The following is a 25,301-nucleotide window of genomic DNA, read 5'->3' on the forward strand; positions in this document are numbered from 1 at the left end:
CAAGCTGGGATATGCGAAGAAAAGAATTTTACTGTTATGTATTATTAGGGGTCCAAGCACCGACAGGCCAAACTCAAGAACTACATTTAAACACAGATGGCTGCTGTACTGTGTTTGACTAAATCAAACTTGAAGTGGTATATATAGAGAAGATTCCCATTATTAGGGGCCCAAGCACCAAATGTGTTTGGACCTCTAATATTGGAAATCTCTGTATGTACCATTTAAAGGAATTGCCAGATAATTTTGGAGGAGTTGGAACAGGCTGTACTCAAGCACTGCATTAACAGGCAGATGTAATGACTGATAATAATGTGGAGTGAAATAGAGCTCAGTAGTGAACAAAATGTAAAGTACCATGTTTGACTAAACTTGAAGTGGTAGATATAGAGGAGATTACCATTATTAGGGGTCCAAGCACTGAATATGATTTGCTAGGATTTCTTATCCTAAACATGTTGATGAGGGAAAGTACAGTAAAAAGGCTTAGATACACCAAATATGATTTATTTCCTCACCTAATTATGGAACTGTGGAGACCTGCGTCATCCTGAGGTGGTACTATAGTGCATCAGCTTTTTATTTTTTGCCCCGTATAGCTCCATCGTTTTTTTTCTTTCCCCCGATTGCATACTTATTGACATACATATGAAATCATGAACTTTGCCATTGTATTTTTTTTTCCAAATTGTAAACTACATTTCCTTCTGTTTTGAGAATAAGAGCTTAGATTCTCATTTTTTCCTTGGCATTTCCTATAATCATTGACGTGGTGAAGTTTCCTTTGTAGGAGACGTTTATTTAGCATTTATGGAAGGAGTCTCCAGCATCAGGACTTTCCACCATGTGGAAAAGAGTAAACTTTTGCAGTTTCATGGTAACATGACAGGCTATGTGTTTTTCTAATTAATAAAAAATGAATCCCTGACAAAATGTGGTGATTTAGGAGGAATAAACCATGTGACTTTGTTAAGAAAATAATCAACATTTGGGTGGTAGCAGTAACTCTCATCAGGCATCACACCACCCCATCACTGATTATTTTTTAACAGCAGGCCTAGAAGTGTTTTACTCCTTACTTAATGCATTACCTTCCCCTGTTTATGTGAATATTCTGAACAGATACAACTTTACAACTAGTCTAACAAACATGTCATTATTAAGTATTTTTTCCCTACTTATCGTAGTTGCCATGTGTCAGGTCTGGGTTGTGTTTATATTTGCACCATCTTGCTAAAGTGCCTAGACAGTTTGGCACCTTTTTCTCAGGTATTCGCATTAATGTGGCTCCAAGCCCTGGATGTGACTGTATACCAGAAACAGCTATGAGATGAGTGACCGATCATTATATTGTTTGTGATCAGGTGCATTAATGGCCAGGCAAGGGTCCATATGTCAGTGTTGGTGACACGGAAGAGAAGTAGGGGAAGACAGGAAAATATAGAAAACAAAAAAAGACGAATAAGTAAACACACAGATGGCAGAACAGACAGGTAGTCTGGCTAGTCTGTAATAAATCTCATTATTGCTGGTTGTGTGTATATTGCTGTGTCTCATTAGCAGGCTTCCAGGGAGGCAGAGGACACCATATCTGAACTTCAGGGCCAATTTGCCTGTCTTCATTGCTGTCTCAGTCAGGGATCCTTTCAGTCCCATTCTTTAGTAAACTGAATAAGTAAAGATGGGTGAGGCTTAGGTGTGAGAGGTCACAATAGAGAAATGTGCAGTTCTCTATGTCCTCTCTTATTCCCAGTATTTCAATACTGATTAAGCATTGCCTCAATGACTCAGAAGTGTGTATCAGCTATGTTACACAAGAAACCACTTGCAGCACAACAGGAGCAGAGTGTAGCAACTTATTTATTTATTTATTTAACAACAGAACACACTCAAGAATATAGAATAAAAATAAACCTAAAGAATAAGATTATTTAAAGAGTCACATTGGCTAAATAGGAAAATATCATGTAAATTTCCATTTCAGAATTATTGGCACCTTTCCTAAAACAACATGAACAAAAATAATTGTATAAAAACCATTTGTCCTCAAAAATTTTCATTTTTGAAAAACATATTTTTCATTTGCTCTCAGTCTCCAGTAAATCTGTTGTTGGCTTTAGCCTTGTCCTGTTATGAAGTTGCACACATGCATAATCCTTACGATTAATCCTCATAATCGATCCATAAAGTTTTCAAGTACCAATATAAAAAAAAATAAATAAATTTTTAAAAATAAAATTTTGAAATGGCTGTCTGTGCCATAATGAAAAGCTTACAAGCAGATGTTATTATTATTATTATTATTTTTTGAGTAGCCAGTGCCATAGCCATTTTCCAGTCATTTCATTGTACCAAAGCCTGAGGCTTCACCTATAACTAGCATAGTGTCTGAGTGTAGAGAATGTTGTAGTGGTGGTGGGTAGATGACTAGTGCAGATGACTGTGAAATAATAGTAATGGTTAAAATAATGACAAGGTACATCTTACTTTATTTAGGCATTCATTTCGTCAGTGTCATTTTGCTAACTAAAATATTGTGTATACATGTCTAAGTGTTGTGTCTGTTGATCTGTCAGTGAATGTTGATGGACATAACGTAACACTAATTGTCGCTGTAGCTTACATTTTTTTAATACAATATACAATTATGAGTTATGTTTTCTTTGGTCATGTGTTCAGCGTGGTCCAGGATTCTAGTTTTAACAACTCTTACAATGCACCAACCCTAAAAATATATACTTTTAAACTGTTAAAACAACTGCTTAAACAGCATTCATCGAAAATATGTCTCTATATATGACTACTAATTTATTATATCTCATGTGGTAAAACATAATAGTTGATGTGTTAATGAAACTTATTTGAATAACTGAATAAAAAAGTTAATCTTTTTTAATCTTTGCTTTTAATTATGCTATGTGCTAGACTAAATCATTTTCCCAATAATAAATCTAGGTAACTACTTTCTGTTCTGCCTCACTGAATGTGAGCCCTGGATCAAATGTAGGTCTGGTTTTTATCTCCCCAGGTGAATGAAATCTACCACGACCATTCTCTGGGAGCGCGGATCAACGTGGTTCTGGTACGGATTGTCTTGGTGGATGCCAAAAAGGTAAATCAGCATGTCACTGTGCATGCTATTCATATTCTCCATTCATATTCTCCACAGTGGTTAATGGTACATCTGAGACAACTGCTTAGGCATGGACGTAATGGTAAAAAGGAAGTCTGGAAGCTTCAAGCTGCTTGCCTGTTTTTTTGATCATGTACAAGAAAGAATACTGACATTATATTAGCCAAACAACTCATTTCTGTATTTGGTTAACACGATTTGTGAAATTATTGTAGTATTACATACTTTTCTCTATTTCTATCTCGATAGCTTTTCAATTTAGAGATTATGCTATTATAGCTAGTTAGCTGTCTAACATCATCTAACAAGTAAAATACTCTCTGACGTCACATTAAATTAGCTAAATTTTAACAGTGAGACCAACTATTAACAATCTCCACCCACAAATATGACCACTGAAACATTAAAATGCTAGCTACAAGATATTTACTAGACATTTAAATTCAATGTTAGTTATAAAATATTTACTTAAATTTGCTTGATTGCTTCTCAAAGCACATCCAGTTTTAATGCATATCAAGCTGACTAACTAGCTGCATGACTATCCAGCTAAGTCACGTAGCTAGGAAGTTACATACTATACATTACCTAGCAGGTAATGTACAGTGTGTAACTTCCTAGCTACAGGCTTTTATCAATCTCCACCCACAAATACAACTGTTAAAACATAAAGCTACATTGTAGCTTCAGTAGCTACAAGATATTTAAAAGACATTTGCTTTCACTATTAGCTAAATATTTATTTACTTAAAATTGATTGGTAGCTTTCCGAAACACGCTGTGAACATCCATTTGTACTGCATGTCTAGCTGACTATCCAGCTGACTATCCAGCTGAGTAATGTCACTAGCAATTTACATACTAATAGGTCACATTAAATTAGCTCAATTCAAAATCTTTACATGCAAACTTAGTTACATGATATGTGCTTAAAATTACTTAAAATTTTACTTTACTCAATATTGCTTGCCAGCTTCTCAAAACTAGGTTTTATACATACAGTTGTATTTCATATCAATCTGACTAACCAAGCTATCTGGCTATCAAGCTAAGTCATATAGCTAGCAAGTTACACTGTCTGACAAGTCACATTAAATTAGTTCAATTTAACAGTGGAAAAGGCTTTTAATAATCTCTGCCCACAAATATAACTGTTGAAACATTAGCTACAAGACATCTATATTGAATGTAAGTTATATGATATTTATGTAGCTAAATAAATGTATTTGCTAGCTCAATAAATCTAGTTGATATAGTTGCATATCAAACTGACTAGCAAAGCTAGCTGAATATCTAGCTAAGTAATGTAGCTAGCAAGTTACACTGGCAGGTCACACACAGCTAGCTAAAATCAGTCACTGGTAAGGCTTTTAGCATATACATTTCCACACACAATATGTCTTTTAAAACAGTAAACAAAATGGTAGTTGGATCAACAATTTTGATATTCTTAAAACATTATTTTGTTAAAATTTTAACTCAGCTTGCCTAAGCCAAAATGATATCTTTGATGTTGCCTTAATATTTGGCTAAAACGAAGAACCTTGGAAGATGGCTGTCCGTAATACCAATATAGTACAGTATGTATTGTGGTACTTCTTTCTCTCTTACACACTTGTTCACCCATTCTTTCACACACACACACACACACACACACACACACACACAGTCTCAGATGGACACTGTCCAAGCACTAAGGCATGTTTTTCAGATGGACTGAGCAAACAGGAACTAAAAGCATGTTGTTCCCAGGGGGAGCGTTTTCAAAGTAGCACACCTTCACAGCTCTGCACCAAAGGCACACAGAACACTGATTTTATGCAATTGGCTTCTTGATGCCCCCTGAACCCAAACCCTCTCCATTTCCCAGTGGAATGCAGAAAAGCATTCTGGGAAGTAGATGCAAGATAAACAATCAATGATAGCCCTTCCTCATTCATGAACACGAAGCTGTAAAATCTCCCTCTTCCTGCTTGGTGTAAGAGGAGATGAGATGAGAGGATGTTGTGAGATCAAGTGACACACTACCCCAGTGCTATCTCCACCATGATGGGCTTCCAAGATCCATCTGATCTTAGTGGCATTCGCATACATAAACACACACTTGGCTCAGTACGTGGTCGTCTGTGTTTGTAAGAATGAGCACCGACTGAGCTTTATGTTCATGATCTGAAGAATGAAGTTCAGCATCCAAAGGAACCAACTTAAGGTCAGTCAGCAGGTTCTGGAGAAGGTCTGCAGATTCAGCTTCCTTCCTTTCCACCTGACCTGGTTTTTTTAAACTAGGAAATGTATTTCATTAGTTAGAAAATGGCATTTCTTCTTAGTTACATATTCTGACTTATTACTTTTTCATGTAATCCATCAAATTCTTGCCTTAATTTGCAGATGATGAGGCATTCTGTAGAAAAGCTGAGCTACTTTTCCATGTTCTAATAAGTCCCATCTAGCACCCCTAAAAGTTCTGTGGGGTGTCCAACTGAAGAACCCTTCAAGCAGCGATGGGCAATATGGAAAAATATCATATCATTATACTTAAAGACAATTGCCCATAAAGGTTGCCAATAAAGGTTCTACAACCGAGGTTTTCTATTTCACAGAAGGTCCCCGATAGAACTTTAGGCAGCAAGAACCCTAACTAGAATTGCAAGATTGCCTAAGGATAATTGAAGAGATTCCTTAGAATGACAAATATCACTGTTAGAAATGTGGTGATTATTATATGGAAGTCATAGTGAATCAGGTGGTTCATCACAGTTCCAGGGTTCAATCCTGAGCTGTGGTTACACTCTGTGCAGAGTTTCACCTCTGTTCACCTCACTGTGTCTGTGTAGATTTCGTCTTAGTTATCTGGTTTCTACCCAGCTTGCAAAAACCTGTCAGTTGGTGGATCGACAGGAGGTGGCAATGTGTATGCATTGTGCTCCCATAATGGGTGTATTTCCAGCTTGCACTCAGTCTTCTCAAGATAAGGATGTTCTAGGTCCACCCCGACAAGGATAAAGTGCTTACAGAAGATGAATAAATAGATGAATTTATTGTTCATTTAATAGATGAATGATTGTCATGTGATCCTATGATTATGCTCTCCATGCCCAAGCAGAGTGGTTTTCAAAACATTATTTGGGGTATTTCTGAAATTGCAGGTCTTATTTGGACCAGGTCCAGATTTTTTGGCCTTTGTACTTTGTAACCCACCCAGTGACCTTGTGTAAAACCCAGGATAATATCTGATATACAGTATGATATGATACTCTGGACGAGCATACACAGCACTGGGGCAGATGGCGTCTCATGTGCTGATTTGGAGCCGATGTCTTTCTGGATTAAACAAAATAACACGAACTGTCCCACATTTACTTGCCAGCCAAATCTTTCTATCTAGCACCCTCTTCAGAGCTTTGCTTCTCTCTGTCTCTAAGCTATTAAACCATTTCCACCTTTGTCTCTCATTTCCCTCATATTCTATCACATAACTAGTCACAAATACCTGTCTATAATTCCATCATATCCATCCTTCTGTTTTTCATCCATGCCCTGTCTCTACATGCCTTTGCCTCCTCGGGCCCAATCAGCATGCAGCCCTGCCTGTCTCACCAGCAGGCTGTCCATCATCCCCAATTACTGTGGCAACCGTTGCCGGCGGCAGCAGCGCAAACTGATCAACCAAGTGACCCCGAGTACCTTAAACAAGGTTCCTACATCACGCATTTGCCTTCCCATCTGCTCTCTGGAGAGAAAGAGAGAGCAAGAGAGAGAGAGAGAGAGTGTGTCCTTGAGCTGACACACCCCAGAAAAGCTTGGGCGAAGATGAGAGCATGTGTATTTGGCAGATTTTAGAGTAGCAGAGATTAGGAGATTAGGATAAAGAGATTAGATGGAGAGTTAAAGCCAGTTAGATCTTAATCAGAGTCTGTGTGTTTTTTCGTAATGGTGAAGACCAGACAATGTTCTGTCATATGAACCTGTGCAGTATTAATGAAATGTATCTGGAAGAGCATTAAAAGCTTAGGGGAGTGCTATTATAGAAAAATAATCAACAATGGGGTGATGCAAAGGGGAGTGACACAAAGCAGAGTTAATCTTACCACCTAGAATTTGAGTATTTTTCAATAATGGCACATCCCAACGTGTTTTATTCCTGACAATGCAGCAATTTGCCAATGCTAATAATTTTCTGTTCATTAAAGAACAATGTTGCTGTTTTTATCCATTTATGGTTGCATTTGTGGACCATCTCTAAGACAAGTTAATTCCTGTTAACACTTACATTGTAGAACCTAAGGAGTCAGTCCCTCATCAGCCTCTGTTTTTTCCATGCTCTTGAAGACCAAAACAAACACAACTTGTCATGTTCCTGAGTCCTCTGTCCTGAAGACTTTCCTGTGGTGAAAACATACAGATGTTTAAACATTTGAAGGAGATATAAACATCTTATAGAAGAACTTACAATATTAACAATATTCAGTTTGTTCACCCCCCACTCAGAAGAGGCAGAGAAGAACTAAATATTAGTAATAAAATAATTTTGTACATATATATATATATATATAAAACCCATAATTCCCTATGGAACAATATCACTAAACATATAACGAGTTTATTATTTACTACATTGGTGTGTGGAATAAAGCTGGAAAATACAGTGTATTAAGCCATGAAACCAGGCACAGTGAAATACTTCAGTTCTTCTTCTGTTGAAATATTAAGTAAGCACTTACTAAAATAGTCTTCTGCTAATTTAATAAGTGATGATAGCGTGATTAACACTACGAGTGATGTTAAGAGTGACAGCTTTGGTGTGAGTGCAGGTTTCAGTACTTGGCTTCACCACAGCAACGTCGCTCTCTACTGGCCAGACGCAATCACTGCACTCGTTTTCAGCATTCAGCTCCCGAAGTCCATGAACTCGATGGAGTGGAAAGGGAGAAAGGCAGTTTCAGGACACACATCTGGAAAGGATCTTCTGCTTGCGGTGGCCACGTCACAGCACAAGTTGAATTACTGTCTAATGTTTTGAATCCATGAGTTGAGTGGTCTTCAGCTTGGAACGGCAGTGTGGTCTGTGTGAACTATTTAATGTAATGTTTTCAAATTTAACGTTAAGAAAAAAAAAGGAGTAACAGATAGAATTCTGTTTAACCTGTGTCTTTAAAAGAAGACTGAATATGTGTGGTTTTTTTGGATGTTTCTTTTTGTCTCCGTGGCTTCGCTGTATAAAGCAGGAATCTGATACAGATTTACAGATTTTATGGACAACATAATTTTTTTTTAGTCAAATAAAAAAAACTTGTTGTCTTGTTAATAAACTACCTAAGAGTATGAAGAGCTGCTGAGAATTGCACTCCCTGACCACCCAAATTTAAGAAAACTACTGAGTTGTATATACTACGAGACAAGAACAAGGGAACGTAATACCAGAACAGAATGATATTTGGGCTCAGAGAGATCGTTCTACTTCCAGATGTTATGAAACGATTCAGGCAGCTTTTATAATGAACTTCAGTTGTATTCTTTTGAATTTAGTCCATGACTCTGGACAAACTAGGAAACATACACTGCACAAACTGATCTGCCAATAGAACATGACTATTTCAAGCTTGAAAGTAGGTAGTAGGTAGGAGTAGGTAATCATATAATTTTGTAGTTACATTTGACTATATGTAAGATATTTTCACTGCAGCGTGGTTGCAGTGTATTCAGATGTCTTTTGCTGTCTGATTTGGGAATTGGATTTTGGAAGCTGCTTGATAATGTAAAAAGAATGATTTTTTTTTGTCTGATTCCAGTCCACGAATCTGATCGAGCTGGGAAACCCGTCTCAGAGTCTGGAGAACGTGTGCCGCTGGGCGTTCGAGCAGCAGAGGAAGGACACTAATGACAAAGACTACCATGATCACGCCATTTTCCTTACCCGCCAAGAATTCGGACCAACAGGGATGCAGGGTACAAAAAACTCACATGCACACACACAAGCACACACACAGACACACATACACACACACACATACACAGGGGTTCAATTACTGTTTCTGCCCTGTGTGCATGGAGTTTGCAAGTTCTCCCCATGCTATGGGGGTTTCCTCCAGGTACTCTGGTTTCCAGAGTAGTTCCAAGACGTGCGTTGTAGGCTGATTGGCATTTCCAAATTGTCCGTTCTGAATCTGTGTGTGATTGCGCCCTGCGATGGGTTGGCGCCCCATCCAGGGTGTCCCCTGCCTTGTGCCCCATGTTCCCTGGGATAGGCTCCAGGCTCCCCTGTAACCCTGTGTAGGATAAGTGGTATGGAAAATGGATGGATGGATGCATGGCCACTGATAGTCCTAACATCTTATAGAGGTGATTGTGTTTATGGGAAGATACCAAAATCCTTAAATCAGATTGTGCTGTGTTTAACCAGGTTATGCTCCTGTGACTGGTATGTGCCACCCAGTCAGAAGCTGCACTCTGAACCATGAGGACGGCTTCTCCTCTGCCTTCGTAGTGGCCCACGAGACCGGTCATGTGTGAGTATCTGTCCTACTGCACTCTTTTACACTCTTTTACAATAAACTGTGAACTCTCAGAAATCCATTTAAATCACACTCTCACACTTTCTATATGCTCTCAACTTTATTAAACTAATCGAATAATAAATTATTACAACTAAACAATACAAAGTTAGATTGTGTCATTCTCTGTATTTGCCGTTGTCTCTGTATCTCTGTTCTTGCTTGTTTTTTTACATTATGGATTTTAGATTTTGTCAGGACATCGCAGCAGCACACCTGACCACATACCTAAACTCCTTTTTACAATAATGCTACTCTTTGCCATGTTATTGTCTGCACTGAGGGTCATGAAGATACCAGTAATATTTCTGGCACTGACTCAAGCGTGTGCCGTGCTTATGCAAAACACAAATTATTAAAGGACATAATAGAAGTGGTTTACAAATCAGACTGTAAGGCTCTTTATGTGAGTGTGTGTGTGTGTGTGTATGTTGCAGGTTGGGAATGGAGCATGATGGTCAGGGGAATCGCTGTGGGGATGAGGTGCAGATGGGCAGCATCATGGCTCCCCTGGTACAGGCCGCTTTCCACAGATTCCACTGGTCCCGCTGTAGCCAACAGGAACTGGGCCGCTATTTACAGTGAGCACACTCACACACACACTCTGTTTCCTCCACTCGCTACTTATAGTGAGCTTTTCTACATACACACATGTGCACACGCACACACACGCACACACACACATAAACACACAAACACACAGAGTTACACACACCGATTCCTCTGGTCAGCAGGAGCTGGGCCTCTACTTACAGTGAGTGCATACACACACACATGCACACACACACTGTACTTCCACTGATCAGCAGGAGCTGGGCCTCTACTTACAGTGAGCTTTACACTTACTTATACACATGCACACAGACACACGCGCAAACACACAAGCACACACACACACACACCTATACATGCGCACACACACGAGCACACACACACAGCACTTCCACTGGTCAGCAAGAGCTGGGCCACTATTTACAGTGAGTGCATACACACACACACATGCACACACACACACACACACTGTACTTCCACTGGTCAGCAGGAGCTGGGCTGCTGTTTACAGTGAACACACACACACACGCACACGCACACACACACTGTACTTCCACTGGTCAGCAGGAGCTGGGCTGCTGTTTACGGTGAACACACACACACACGCACACGCACACACACACTGTACTTCCACTGGTCAGCAGGAGCTGGGCTGCTGTTTACGGTGAACACACACACACACACACACAAATGCACATACACATTATAAGGAAACAAGTGGACTCGCCATTGTGCATAAAAACACAGTCATGTATAATTATGAAATTGATATTATTGTTTTATTTTATTTTATCTTATTTATTATTATTATTATTATTCTTTTTTTTATTTTCCCGTATGCAGCTCATATGACTGCCTGAGGGACGATCCATTCGAGCACACGTGGGAGGAGTTGCCCCAGCTGCCAGGCCTGCACTACTCCATGAATGAACAGTGTCGCTTTGACTTTGGTGCCGGATACATGATGTGCACAGCGGTGAGTGACATGTTCCCCACACACGCGCACACACACACACACATACACACATACACATGCACACATTTTTTGCCCCCTGACACTATAATGCATTATGGAGTGCTCCTACGGCATCTTAGGACTGCTGTGAGCATGTATAACTCCACGGCCATCGTCTGATCATGATAGGTTTTTCATTTCGAGTCAGTCATTGTTCATCGTAGAACGATGAAGACTGTTCACACTGCGATGTTATACATGCTGCCACTTATAATGCATTATAACTCTACATCAGCTGGTCTGTGGGCGGAGCCTCTGAGACTGAGACTAACAAGTCAATAAACTGATAATGATCCAGGAACTGTCTGAGGATGTCACAGATTACAAACACACACACACACACACACATTTTACATACAGTACAGATACACACATTAAATAATATGCTATTATTGAGGAGAAAACCACTTGAGGTCATGCTCATAGAGGAAAATAATCAACAACAGGGTGGTGTAATGTGACTTGTTGTGTTGATGTTACCAACCCAAAGTTGATTCATTGAAGTGTTTTATTCCTCTTATACCACAGCAATTTGCGAACAACAATTTATTATTTATTAATGAATGACATCAGACTTTTTTCCGTTTATGGTTACATTTATAGTATACATTTATAGTTGACAGTTCCATATTGTCAAACATCCGCCGAACAAGTTAGATCCTGTTATTAAACAGGTTATAGCGGTAACCTTCACTCTGTTGAAGTTAATAAGGCAACATACGCAGCTTGTCGCTATGACAACTTTCCCATATCTTAAAACTTAAAGTTACAGCTGACTGTTACAAAGCTCTGACACAGGAGACTCATTCCTTAAATGTTATATAAACATCTCCTCACAGAGCATATCGTCCCCATATCAATGATTACTCACATTTTTTAATCTGTAATTTGTAAAGTCTCTGTCTAATTTGTTGCTATAGAAATTACACCATATTAGAACAAGTATATTAATAGAAGCCTGTGATTTGAAATACAGTCAGAAGCTGCTGTTACGGAAAATTAATCAACACCATAACACCTTTTGACCATTCAGAATCAAGAATATATATATATATATATATATATATATATATATATATATATATATATATATATATATATATATATAGGATAGGATAGGGTTCGAGTTAATTCAAAACAACCAGATGCAGGTTTCATTTCTAGGTTGTTTTTTAAATAAGTGTTCTCAGGCAGTGCACACTGCTGCATGGACTGTGCTTTACTCTCTTGTCAAACCATTCCCTTAGCTGCAAAAGGTGGGGCCATCAGGAGCGCAGGTAAGGGAAGGCATCGACCAGCCACATGACCACGCCTCCCTGTGTCAATCCCAGTCATTATTCCATTACATGTTTTGATTTGTTGATGTATTATTTCTGTCACATTGCACCAAGCTGACTCCAAATATTTCTACAGTATAGTACTCACACTGTTTAGAATAAACTTAAAATATCATGTGGCCAATTTATACAATTTATCATTTGAACTGTTTTTAGCCTTCATACGTTTTCTCTACAGCATCTTCAGTATCGTGTTGGATTTGATTAATCTCTGATGATTAGTGATGCGCTGACATAAAAATTTATGACTGATGCTGAAGCTGAAGTTCAAATTTAGTCAGTGTTTTTGGTGGACATTAGCTGAAAGTAGCTGTTTTAAAGCTCAAACAAAACAAACATACAATCCCTGCTTTTAATGTTCTCTGCAATGCTACATCCCCAAAGCTATGCTCAAGAGTCCCTAGTAAAAAATAAATGCTCCTTGTATTTAAAATGTACTGAATGTTATGTAGTACGGTAAATTTAAATGTAAAATATATAAACAACAAATTTATGTACTTAAAGAAAATATGCTAAAATATATTAACATGAAATTCTGGAAAGTAGACTTTGATCATTCTTCAAATAAAAATTTAAACTAGTATTACTACTAGTTTTACTAATTTTGTTTTAATTATTACCGTGAAATATGTTTTAGCTAAAATTCAGCTTGTGTTTATTTTTTAGATTACTTTATTTATTTTATTTCTTGTATAATTTTGCACACTGTGCTATAAATATGAATTTTGTCACACTTGAACAAAATCCACTTTTAAGTACATTTTATTTAATGAATTCATTTTATATATATTAGATTTTTGTGAAATCTAAATTGTGAAATCTATTTTTAAAATCCTTACATGTACTATATTATTTAAAACATTAGTTTTAGTTACAAAACTTTAAGCAGTTATTTTATTTCAATTTTATACATTCATAAATTTGTAGTTTATTATTGTATTTATTAATATATTAATTAATTATGGCATGAATATTGATGGCCAAATGTGTTTTTAGAATTTTATAAAAGGTTGTACTTTTAGTCACTTTATAGTTACATTTAATGTTGTTGAACAGCCACCTAAAAACGTAGTTCCTGTTATTACTTATAACATCTATAAGCAATTGTCTCTTTTCTTCTCTTGAAATTAATGACAAAAAATATAGCTTGTCTTTTTTTTAAAAGTGTTGAACAATTTGAAATTGTAGTCCACTTTACAAGAAGGTAAAGTGTTTCTCTTGAGTTTCTCGAGTCACAATCCTGTAAACTAACTGACCAAAAAGGCCAAGACAAACCTTTTCCAACAGCTCCAAACCTTTCATTCCAAACCCTCCATTCATCTAGCTACTTTTGCTTCATGTCTAAACCCAAGTGGTGGTCATGTGGCATTGCTAGCTAACATTTGTAGGCTCACTGTGATGTTGGTCTAAGGCTGTCAGAATCACCATGACTGAAAATGTGTTTTTTATTCTTCATTGCTATGTTTTGCTTTGCATGAAACAGCTTTTTTTTTTTACATTTTTACACATTGTTAACTCAGACAGTAACTCTTTAAGGACCACTGTTATTTTTATGGACAGCAGTCTCTAGTTTGGAAGTTTGGAAAAGCATCTGTTCAGTTTCGGTGAATCTGTACCCACTGTAGCCCCACATTCCTGTTCTTGGCTGACAGGAGTGGAACCCGATGTGGTCTTCTGCTGTCGTACTTTGACATATTGTGCATTTTGCGATGCGTTTCTGCTCACTATGTTTGTAAAGAGTGGTTATTTGAGGTACTATAGCCTTCCTGTCAACTCAAACAAGTCTGGCATAAGACCAGTCTGTGAGTGTATATTATATTGTGTTTTATTATATTATATTATATTATATTATATTGTATTGTATTATATTATATTATATTATATTATATTATATTATATTATATTATATTATATTATATTATATAAATTTCATAGTTTTGATGCCCTCTTATAGAAAAGAATAAAATATTAATTAAAAATATTAATAACAAAGTCTTGAGTGTGTTACTGCAGCTGTAGATCTCAAATATCTAAGATAAGATTAATGCCACTGAAGATTTTACCAGATTATAACAGATTGCCTTCAAGTGTTGCTGTCATATTATCTGTTACTCTGTCCCTGAATAGAAGCGATTGCTTTGATTCAGCAATAATCTTGCACATGCTTGTTCTCCCTCAGTACCGCCCCTTTGACCCATGCAAGCAGCTGTGGTGTGCTCATCCAGACAATCCCTTTTTCTGCAAGACCAAAAAAGGACCACCAATTGATGGCACGATATGTGGGGAGGGCAAGGTGCTAGCTCTTGGCCATGTACACAAATATGTATCTGCAAAATACAGCTCTCTTATCACATAATTCGAATTTTTTGTGTTTACTTTGTGTCTCTCGGTCTTTGTGTCTCTTGGTCTTAGCACTGTTTTAAAGGACACTGTGTGTGGCTGACTCCAGACATCATAAAGCGAGATGGGAACTGGGGCATGTGGAGTGAGTATGGTGCCTGCAATCGGGCCTGTGGCAGAGGACTACAATTCCGCACTCGCGCTTGTGACAATCCACGGTATGTGTGTGTGGGCACATAAATCTTAAAGGAAGAATCCACCATGAACGACTTTATTATTACAGTCTTTATAATTAACATGTGATTTTCAATGGCATCTAAAATGCATTTTATAATGAACTTCTTAAGCCCTATCCGGATAGAATTGAATGTACATGGGGTCCTGGGGTAATTTCTTATTTTACAGGTACTACTCTGTGATTTTATTTCCATCTGGATCGGCCATGTCTGCTTTTTTTTTCCATTCTCGACTGAGAAAATTACAGGCTGAATCACCTACTCTTTTTCACCAGACTCAACAGTCATCTGTTGATTTTAGTCCTGTCCATATACACATTTGTGATTATCTATGCAGCTATGTCACCTCGCATTGAAAAAGAGAAGTTTTGAGGCACTCAACCATACACTTGGTCTGGGCAGTAAAACTTTGAATACACATGCTACCTGAGAAAGCATTTTCAGAAGGAGAAAGAAAAAAATCATTAAGAAAAGCGAGATCCTGCAGGCTGATTAAAGGAGCCATTATAACAGCAGCTACAAAGCATTACTTTATATTCACATATGCACAATATCATCAGCTTTTAGTTTTCTATAAATAATGACTAGTTGTTTCACTGCCAGTTCCTTAAATATCCAATGTTAAATTCTGATAGATTAATGCTGTAAAAACATCCAATTTCTTGGAAAATGCAACCCACTAGAAACTAGTCTGCATGAACTTCTCCACTACTTCAGTGTTAGATTTCTCATTAATATGACATTGAACGTCTTTGGAAAATGGCGAGTAAAAAAGGAAGCTCTTGCTCTTTTGTTTTTAGGACCTAACAGGAAAACCTGAACGTTATACCTTATGTTTGAGATGGAGTTTTCTGTTAAATTGGTGGAGCTTACTTTCCACCAAATGTTGTTGTCAAGGTTGTTATGCCAATAATGAAGCACTTATTATAAGTCTTATTATTATTATTATTTTACTTCTTCCATCTTCTGCAGTCCTGCTAATGGTGGACGCACCTGCCCAGGCTCAAACTACCAGTTCCGGGTGTGTAACACTCATGAGTGTGAGGACCCTTACCGGGACTACAGGGCCGAGCAATGCAGCTCCATGGACAGCAAGTTTGAGTACCACAACATGAAACACCACTGGCTGCCTTATGAGCACCCTGACCGTAAGTAACCAAACAACAAGCAATACAGACACTAAAGGTTGGATTCAGAGTTGAGTTAAAAGAAAGTAGTGAGGATTTAGCACTGAAATCAGACACACTGGTATTCAGACCTCCAACGCAACTCTAGAATTAAGTGCTACTCCGACGTTATGAGAGGGTGATGCAGGTGGGGTGGAGTTTGAGTAAAACAGAGGCGTGTCCCAGCTACGTGCAATTCTGACCACGGACTTGCACGATATTGCCTTGACCGAGGAGCAGGATTAAGTCCAGCCCCATTGTCTGACAGATGTAACCACACTGAAATCTTTTGTACATATAAACACACTCAAAAAACTATTAAATGTCATATTAAATACAAAAATATGATACTATTAATTAATTCTATAGTACCATCATATTAAAGTGTATGAAACCTTTTTTTGCCATGGAGGACATTGCTGGACATTGTAGGGAGATGTGTGCACAGCTAACAGAATAAAAGGAATAATAATAATAATAATAATTGTGCTGAATCAAGTGCTATTTTATATTTTAACTGCCGAATAATGAAGGTGGCAGCCATATTTTTAAATCAAACCAAATTTGCTGTAAATAATGTGATCATTACAACTGCTACTGTTCATGCAACAATATATTATTTTATTATTCAATATTGTTTAATTTATCATGCTTAAAATTGTCTTTTGGTTTTATATCATATGTAATGTAAAGCAAAAAAAAAAAAGCAATTTCCTTATTCAGTCCACATTTTCTATCCCTGATTTTTTTTGGGGTGGGGGCTTAAAGGCAAGCACTTGTGTTTAAAGGCAGTGGTCTAGATGCTACTGAAAAGCCCTGTCTCCATGTCCAACCTATTAAAAATCTTGAGCTCGTCACCAAAAGCCTCATGTCAGACCCCCTTCTGAGCTTGATTTGGCTCTGTTTTAACAGATGCCTATAAATCTGTCACCGTTGCATGTTTTCAGCTCCAGAGAACTGCGAAAGGGCGAAAATATTATCACATTTCAGCTGCCAGCTCTAATGCCTGCTTTTGTCTTTCATCAACGTCCTCTGCAAGCTTGAGTTCCTTGAGCAGGCTGTGTAATCTCCACAGAACCGTTAACTCCTGAGCTGTGAGTCTGGATCTCACAATCACAACAGGAACAGCCAAAGTGGATCTTAGCTAAGCGGGAACTTTTGGAGTTGTGTAGATTTGACAGCAACACAGCAGAATGTGTGTAGAGTTCTATGCCTGGATTATTATTATTCCCCGAGCCCAGTTTTGGAGCTCAAATGCATCTGGTAGGATTTAGCAAAGTGATATTGATTTGATGCAGAGCTCAAGTGATAGTTACAAGCCACAGAAATATTCTAGTTCCTTATTCTTTTTTCATGTGTCCCATGATTTCATCATTATTAACTGTTCTGATATAAAAGATGTTATGTTTTTTTGATAACATGCTGTTGAGTTGTAAAGATTTGCCAGTTTCAATCAGTGCACCAGACTCAATATTTACGATGCAGCTGCAGCAATTAAAAACTGTATGTATCAGCCAGAAGGCATTTCACTATCACTCTCTCCTCCTTTCTTCTCTGTGGCTGTCAGTGCCAGTGACAGAGGCTTTACGGTTTGTCAGAAGTGCTTCTGAACATTGTCATCTGGGAACAGTGTGTGTGAGATGGGAGTACACTTTTGCAAGACAAATTGCATCTTTCTATTAATGAGCTTGTTGTAATACATTATCACTTCTATAGTAACAACTTATACAGGCACTTGTATGCCAGATGGATTTTAAAAAATTCTTTGTGAGGAAAAAAAAAGAGAGGCTGGTAAGGGTTTATAGCTGTTATAATGAACAGTTTATAGCTGTTATAATGTAAGTGATAACAAACTAAATTGTTTTGCAGATGTTCTCCAACATTAAATGTAACCATAAATGTATAAAATGTACAATGTCTCATTCTTTAATAAATAAACAATTGGTAATGTTGCCATTTCTGTGGTACTAGAAGAATAAAAACACTTGGATGTATTATTGGAAAATAATCAACTTTGTGGTGGTAACACATCACACAAACCCATCTTTAATTATTTTCATAACAGCAGGCCCACAAGTGTTTTATTCCTTGCATCAGCTTCCTCTGCAAGCTTGAGTTTCTTGAACAGGCTGTGCCTGTAGTATGTGTAATCTCCACAAAACCGTTAACTCCTCAGCTGTGAGTTCGGATCTCATGATCACGGTAGGAACAGCCAAAGTGGATCTTAGCTAAGCGGGGACTTTTGGAGTCAGATTTGATGCCAAACAGCAGAATGTGTCAAATCAATAACAGATGAAAGGATTTTTCATGCAACTCAGTTCCAGGTATGTTAGCAAATCTGCAGGGTTTGCCTCCTCCCATGCCCCTGACTGGTAGCCTGCAAACACCAAAGTAACACCTACTGTTATAAGAAATTAATATGTGAGTATTTGTAAAGGATGGGGATAGAAACAAACAAACCACATGTTTGTTGATGTCTGATCAAACAAATTGGCACGACACTTCGATAGAGATGTTACGGACAAATGTTACGTAATTTGTCAGTCCCAGTGAAGGAGGCGTGGCCTCTGTACCTGTCAATCCCAGTAAAGGAGGTGTGGCCTTTGTGACTTGTCGGCCCCAGTGAAGGTGGCGTGGCCTTTGTGACTTGTCGGCCCCAGTGAAGGAGGCGTGGCCTCTGTACCTGTCAATCCCAGTAAAGGAAGTGTGGCCTTTGTGCTTGTCAGTCCAAGTGAAGGAAGTGTGGTCTCTATGTCTCAGTCCAAGTGAAGGTGCCATGGTCTCTGTTTCTGTCAACTCCAGTGAAGGAGGCATGGTCTCTTTGTCTGTCAGTACCTAGGAGGTGTGGTCTCTGTTCCCTTCAGTCCCACTGAATGGGGCATGGTCCTTGTGCCTGTCAGTCCCAGTGAAGGAGGCATGGCCTTTATGAGTTGTCAGTCCAAGTGAAGGAGGCGTGGACTCTGTGCCTGTCAATCCCAGTTAAGGAAGCATGGCCTTTATGACTTGTCCCAGTGAAGGAGGCGAGGTCTCTGTGCCTATCAGTTTTAGTGAAGGAAGTGTGGACTCTGCATCTGTCACTACAGTAAAAGAGGCATGGCCTCTGTACTTGCCAAGAAAAATGAGTGGTCCTCCCCAATTCAAAGCTAATACTCTCTGTCAAATAGTTTTGCCCAATACTAAATCACATTGTAATTCATTGAGACTGCATTGAGACTGTTTAAACTGCATTTTATTGAATTCCTGCTTTAAATATATCAGTTTATTTTTATTATTAATGGTCCTGTTTCCTGTCCTGTAGCTAAACAGCGCTGCACCTTGTACTGCCAGTCCAAAGAGACACGAGTGGTGGTGAACATGCAGGAGCTGGTGGAACCGGGCATCCGCTGCTCCTACAAAGACCCCTATAGCGTGTGTGTGTATGGCGAGTGCGAGGTGAGCCCGTTGGCATGTGTGTGCCCGTATGTGTGTAGGTGTGTGTGATTTGCTATTTGCTCATGGTATTTCTCTCTCTTTTCAGAAAGTGGGCTGTGAGAATGTGGTGGGTTCACCGCTTCAGGAGGACAAGTGCGGCGTGTGTGGGGGGGATGGAACCAGGTGCAAGACTCACAGGTTCAACTTCACTTTCGCTGATAAGAAAGGTAGGGCTTAATTTAACATAAATCTGAACTATTTGAATAAATTGGAGGGGTAATAGCATTTTTGCAACTTTACATCAAAATGTGTTTTGTGGTTTGGCCTCATAGGTGTTATTAAAGTGCTTGAAATTCCTAGAGGAGCGAGGCATCTGCTTATCCAGGAACTCAATGGAACAGCTAATATTTTAGGTAATCTAAACAGAATTAATCTAAACAGAATTTCAGCAGGTAGAAATTAGGAGGCTCACTGATTGTATCACTAAGTGTGATATGAGTTTTGTTTGTTTTTTTGTGTTTGTGCAGCTGTGAAGAACAAAGCAACTGGTGATTTCTTCCTAAACTCTCATGGAGATTACCCAGAAACCCGTTCAGTCATTGAGAAAGGGCTGGAGTGGCAGTACGAGAACAAGAATTACAAAGACACCATTCAGACCAACGGACCTCTGAAGAATGATGTCGTTATCATGGTAAGCACACTATTAATTTTCCTCAGAATAAAATCAGAAAATGTAATCACTCACCTTCTTCTTCTGCTAAGATTTACACATCCTAAAAACACTTGTTCAGTGGATAATCTCACCTGGATACTGTAGACATGCAGATTAAATGTATTTGTTACATCAAAATTCCACAAAAGAATAGTTCTGATAAAGGCTTTGTGGGAGGAGCAAGTGACTTTAGCCTTGTAATTGTTGAAAGTACCAAGGTTTACCCATGATTAGCCCCACCCACTTTACATTAAAAGGGGAGAGAAAAAAAGGACAGAATCTTTAAAAGATGCTTGCTAAGCAATAAGAACCAGGAAACACTGCATGTGGGAGGTGTATTTATGTTACTCTACATGCATAATGACACTGTATGTCTAGGCACAGGCACATTCTAGCATGCTTATACATTTATTTGATAGATCCGGATGCACAGCTCAGCACGGGTGAAGGTGTCAATCAAATACATTACCGACTTTGACCAGCTGAGCGACAGAGCCAACGAGAACAACATGGTGCCTGACAATGCAGTGCCCTACTCCTGGGTGGTCAAGAAGTGGACCCCCTGCTCCAAGACCTGCGGGACAGGTATTACATCCTAACAGCACACATGTGTTTTGTGTGTTTTATGGAAAAAAAAGTAAAGGAATGAGAATCTATGTAAAACTGTAATGTGTGGGTGTGTTTACCTTAGCATGCAGCCAGTGCATAATAAACAGCTCTTTGTGTGTATGTGTGTGTGTGTATTCTCATTTCTGTGTATCAGGCACACAGATGACACGCTATGGTTGCCGTAAGAATGCTGACATGAGGCTGGTGCACCGGCGCTTCTGTGAGAAAATCAAAAAACCTTCTGTAATTTTCAGGGACTGCTACCTACGAGAATGTGCTCAGCCCATGTACGTAAGTGTGTGTGTGTATGTTGTGTTTTACACAGGCAATGATATTGTTAAATAATAATAATAATAATGTTTTACAACAGCAGCAACAACAACAATTATTATTATTATTATTATTATTATTATTATTATTATTATTATTATTAGGGGGCCAAGCATCAGATATTGCACCCTATTGTTATTCTATGTTTTCTTCTTTTTCTGGCTAGGGTGTCTATGAGAGCCAAGAGTTGTGAAATTTGGCAGACTGATTGGGGAGGGTTTAAGGAACATTCTGACCAAATTTGGGCCAAGTGTTGCCAACACTGTAGTGCCACCATCGGGTCAAATTTAGGCCTAATTTGGAAGTACATTTATGGTCATAACTTTTGAACCATATTTCCTATGATGTCAGTTTCCCCCAATTAGATTTTCCGCCATCTTGGATTTTGTCAAAAACAGTTTTTTTGCTACTCCTCCTACAATTTTTTTCCAATCTTCACCAAATTTGGCACATATCATCTTCAGAGTAAGCCTCACAAAAATTAAAATTAAAATTACTGTACTTCTGACTATTACAAAACGCTGACATTGGAAACTGCTTCTATAAGTGTTAAATAAACATGTCCTCACAGAAAACTTCACTATATCAACAATTACACACACTTTTTTATCAAAAGAATTTAGAATATTCCAAATATATTTGTCCGTAATGGGCCAACGAATCTGATGGCGAAGCTGCCAAACAGGATGTGAGGTTGTATCTCAGCAACAACTTTGCACATTGACACAAAACTTGGTAGGCATCTTCAGGACCATGACCTGAGCCTATGCAACAAATTTCGTGCCAGCGCTACCTACTGGTCAAAAGTAACTGCCATTTTTGGTACTCCTGCTCCAAATTTTGTCCAGTCTTCACCAAATTTGGCTCACATCATCTTGACACCTGTATAAACAATGCTGCAGCAATGCCACCCTGCTTCCCATTTGTCCATCTAGACCTTTCCTCCTACAGTCAAGGAATTCCACCACTGTCTGTGGTCAAAACATACACATCATGAGTGAAACTACAATCACTCTTGAATCCCTTTCCCTAAAGTTATGGCTCTGCTTTCCTGTGATTGCTTAGGCAACAATTGTAGCGTGTCTGTGAATGTGTGGCTCACAGAGTCTGGGTGCTTGGCCCCTGAAAATGCTTATTGCAGCTTTAATTATTATTATTATTATTATTATTATTATTATTATTATTTATTATGGTGTAAATTTAGATATGCTTATTCACATAAGAGTAGACAAAATGTACTGTTTTATCCATTTATAGTTACATTTAATGATAGTTATTTCCTGTTATCACTTATGTTATAACAGATATAAACAATTATTCCCTCCCCAGCCTCTTTTTTTTCTCTGTCTTTAAGTTAATAAGACAAAAAAGTGCAGCTTGTCATGTTACTGAGAAACCTCCAAGACTGAAGACTTTCCCATGGTGGAAAACATAAAATTACTTTACCTCTGACTATTACAAAATGCTGACATTGGAAACTGCTTCTATAAGAGTTAAATAAACATGTCTTCACAGAAAACTTCACTATATCAACACACACTTTTTTAACCAGTTTACGAGAAGCATCCACAATACTGACCTATGTAAAAACGATAAAGTATTAGAATGAAGGCATGAATTACAGCTGAAACTATCAGAGCTGCTGGGTTTAGTAACTTTTTTAAGGATTGTGATAACTATTTTCTATAATAAATGCCTTCTGTGTGTGTTTGTGTGTGTGTGTGTTGTAGCTGGGTGACTGGAGATTGGGGTGAGTGCAGTAAGTCCTGTGGTAGGTTCGGGACTCAGACACGCTCAGTGCGCTGCGTTCAGCCACTCAGAGATGGAAAGTTCAAGTCAATCCGGAGTCGATACTGCAATGATGAACGTCCTGAGGCGAGACGTGACTGCAACCGCATGCTCTGTCCTGCTGAGTGGAAACTGGGGCCGTGGTCACAGGTGCAATAACTTGACACACATACACACATTATTTCACTCATGGTGTTCAATAAGCTTTTGAAATCTGGCTTACGTTTTAGTTCAGACAAAGCAGAAAGAAATCTGTTGGATTTAATATTATAGGTCAGAGGTATTGAACTAAAATTTGTAAAGGTCCAGCCACATAAAATTCTTGGCTTGCAAAGGTCCAAATAAGCAACAAACAAATGAATAACCAAGTTACCTATTAATGCTTAACAAGTAGTGATTAGTCTTGGCTATTAAGAAAAAAAACACAATTTAGAGTGATTGTTTTGTTTCGCACTGGTGCTTCATGTTACCACTTCTGACTAGTGACACAGAATTTTAAACTTAAAATGGAGAATAAATTCTGTCCAATCCTATATAAACCTTATGTCTTTGTCATCAGCTTTTTTTTTTTTTTTTTTTTTTTTTTTTTTAGCAAAAAAATCTATTAGTCTGTAAAAACTCTTTCCTAGATAGCTAAATAATGTAAATAAATAAAGTAATTTAAAAAACTGGAGTCACCAAACTCAAGGTGTGACATTTGATGCCCCTGCTACCAGTTTTTGCTTTGTTTCTGCAAACTCAGAGGTTTCTGTGTGTGTGTGCGTGTGTCTTAATTGTACCTGTAGTGTTCGGTGACGTGTGGCAAAGGGACTCAAGAGAGACAGGTGCTCTGTCATACTCGCGACAACACCATCGGACTGTGTTTGGAATCCAAACCTCTGGCACTGAGATCCTGCACCATGGACCCATGCCCAAGTGAGTCCACTCTTCCTCTTACACATCGCAGAGGGAACAGTTAAAAAAAAATCGAAACCACAAAGGGGAAACAATCAAAAATCCATCCACTTGAGGCAGCAGGGTCTGTGTTTATTTTGTAGACCAGAGAAAGCATGTCTTTAAGTTCTGGAAATCTTCAAGTAGGCAGAAGGACATGATTAGCATTCATTTATAGCAAGCGCATGTATTTTCACAGGCTTTATTAGTGAGCTAGCTAACACAAACTGTACTGATAGGATAGGTTTTTAAAGTATGAAAGATTAAATATTCATGATTTTCATTGCTAATTTTAGCTAGCTGGATAATATGAGCTAGCAGGATTTTTTAAAGGTTTTTAAGTTATATTCATAAATTCATAAACTAATATATACTACTAGTGCTTGATGGCTAGCTCAAATGAACTAAACTGACAAATTTTTGAGAATATTTTAGTAAGTCCTAAATGTTCATATTCTCTACTGCTTGCACGAGCTAACTGAGAAATATGAGCTAACCTGACAGGATTTCTGAAGAGAGTGTTTAAGATAGATTTATAAATATGTAATTCTAAAGCTAGCTAGTTGGCTAGTATAATGAACCTGACAGTATTTCTGATATAATTTCAAAGTCATAGCTAGCTAGTTGGCTAATATGAGCTAACCTGACTTTCTGGAAGTCATATTCCTGAATGTTTATTATATTTACTGCTTACACTAGCCAACTGGCTAATATAAACTAATCTGACTGGATTTCTGGGGGCTTTTTAGGTCATATTCTATCTATGCTGCTAGTGCTAAATAGAAGCAAAAAGGTGCTAATCTGACAGGATTTTGAATGTATTTTAATGTCTTATTCATGAATGTTCATTATCTTTACTTCTTACACTACCTCACCAACTATTATATGCTAATCTTCATTACTGTTACTGCAAATTCTACTAGTTGGATAATATAAGTTAACATTATATATATAAATCATATTTCTAAATATGTATATTCTCTACTGCTACGGCTAGCTAACAGGCTAAAATAACCTAACCTGACAGAATTTCTGAAGGGATTTTAAGTCATATTCATAATTTTAAGAATCTTTACTGCTAATGATAGATAGATAGCAAAAAAGATATAATCCGACAGGATTTCTGAGAGTATGTTATGTCGTATTTATGAAAGTTCATAATCTTTACTGCTAACTGTCTAACTAACA

At 38.0% G+C, this 25,301-nt stretch overlaps 1 protein-coding gene across 3 annotated transcripts in view; it reads left to right on the top strand.

Moving 5' to 3' along the window:
• Positions 1-25,301, top strand: part of LOC113542831 (A disintegrin and metalloproteinase with thrombospondin motifs 2) — a 123,880-nt gene that overhangs the window by 91,481 nt on the left and 7,098 nt on the right. For 2 of the 3 annotated variants that reach the window (XM_034306071.2, XM_034306072.2), the window contains 17 exons: positions 3,029-3,112; positions 8,923-9,079; positions 9,534-9,639; positions 10,122-10,265; positions 11,080-11,212; positions 12,499-12,528; positions 14,768-14,881; positions 15,001-15,146; positions 16,137-16,312; positions 19,629-19,762; positions 19,848-19,968; positions 20,074-20,154; positions 20,269-20,432; positions 20,873-21,038; positions 21,217-21,349; positions 23,123-23,330; positions 23,966-24,095. In XM_034306071.2, coding sequence (XP_034161962.1) covers positions 3,029-3,112; positions 8,923-9,079; positions 9,534-9,639; positions 10,122-10,265; positions 11,080-11,212; positions 12,499-12,528; positions 14,768-14,881; positions 15,001-15,146; positions 16,137-16,312; positions 19,629-19,762; positions 19,848-19,968; positions 20,074-20,154; positions 20,269-20,432; positions 20,873-21,038; positions 21,217-21,349; positions 23,123-23,330; positions 23,966-24,095 — 2,227 coding nt within the window. The remainder of the gene's footprint in view (positions 1-3,028; positions 3,113-8,922; positions 9,080-9,533; positions 9,640-10,121; positions 10,266-11,079; positions 11,213-12,498; positions 12,529-14,767; positions 14,882-15,000; positions 15,147-16,136; positions 16,313-19,628; positions 19,763-19,847; positions 19,969-20,073; positions 20,155-20,268; positions 20,433-20,872; positions 21,039-21,216; positions 21,350-23,122; positions 23,331-23,965; positions 24,096-25,301) is intronic. The other variant, XM_026940614.3, reaches the window with a different exon arrangement.

Source organism: Pangasianodon hypophthalmus, chromosome 7, assembly GCF_027358585.1.
Source record: "Pangasianodon hypophthalmus isolate fPanHyp1 chromosome 7, fPanHyp1.pri, whole genome shotgun sequence".
In the NCBI taxonomy this organism is placed as follows: domain Eukaryota; kingdom Metazoa; phylum Chordata; class Actinopteri; order Siluriformes; family Pangasiidae; genus Pangasianodon; species Pangasianodon hypophthalmus.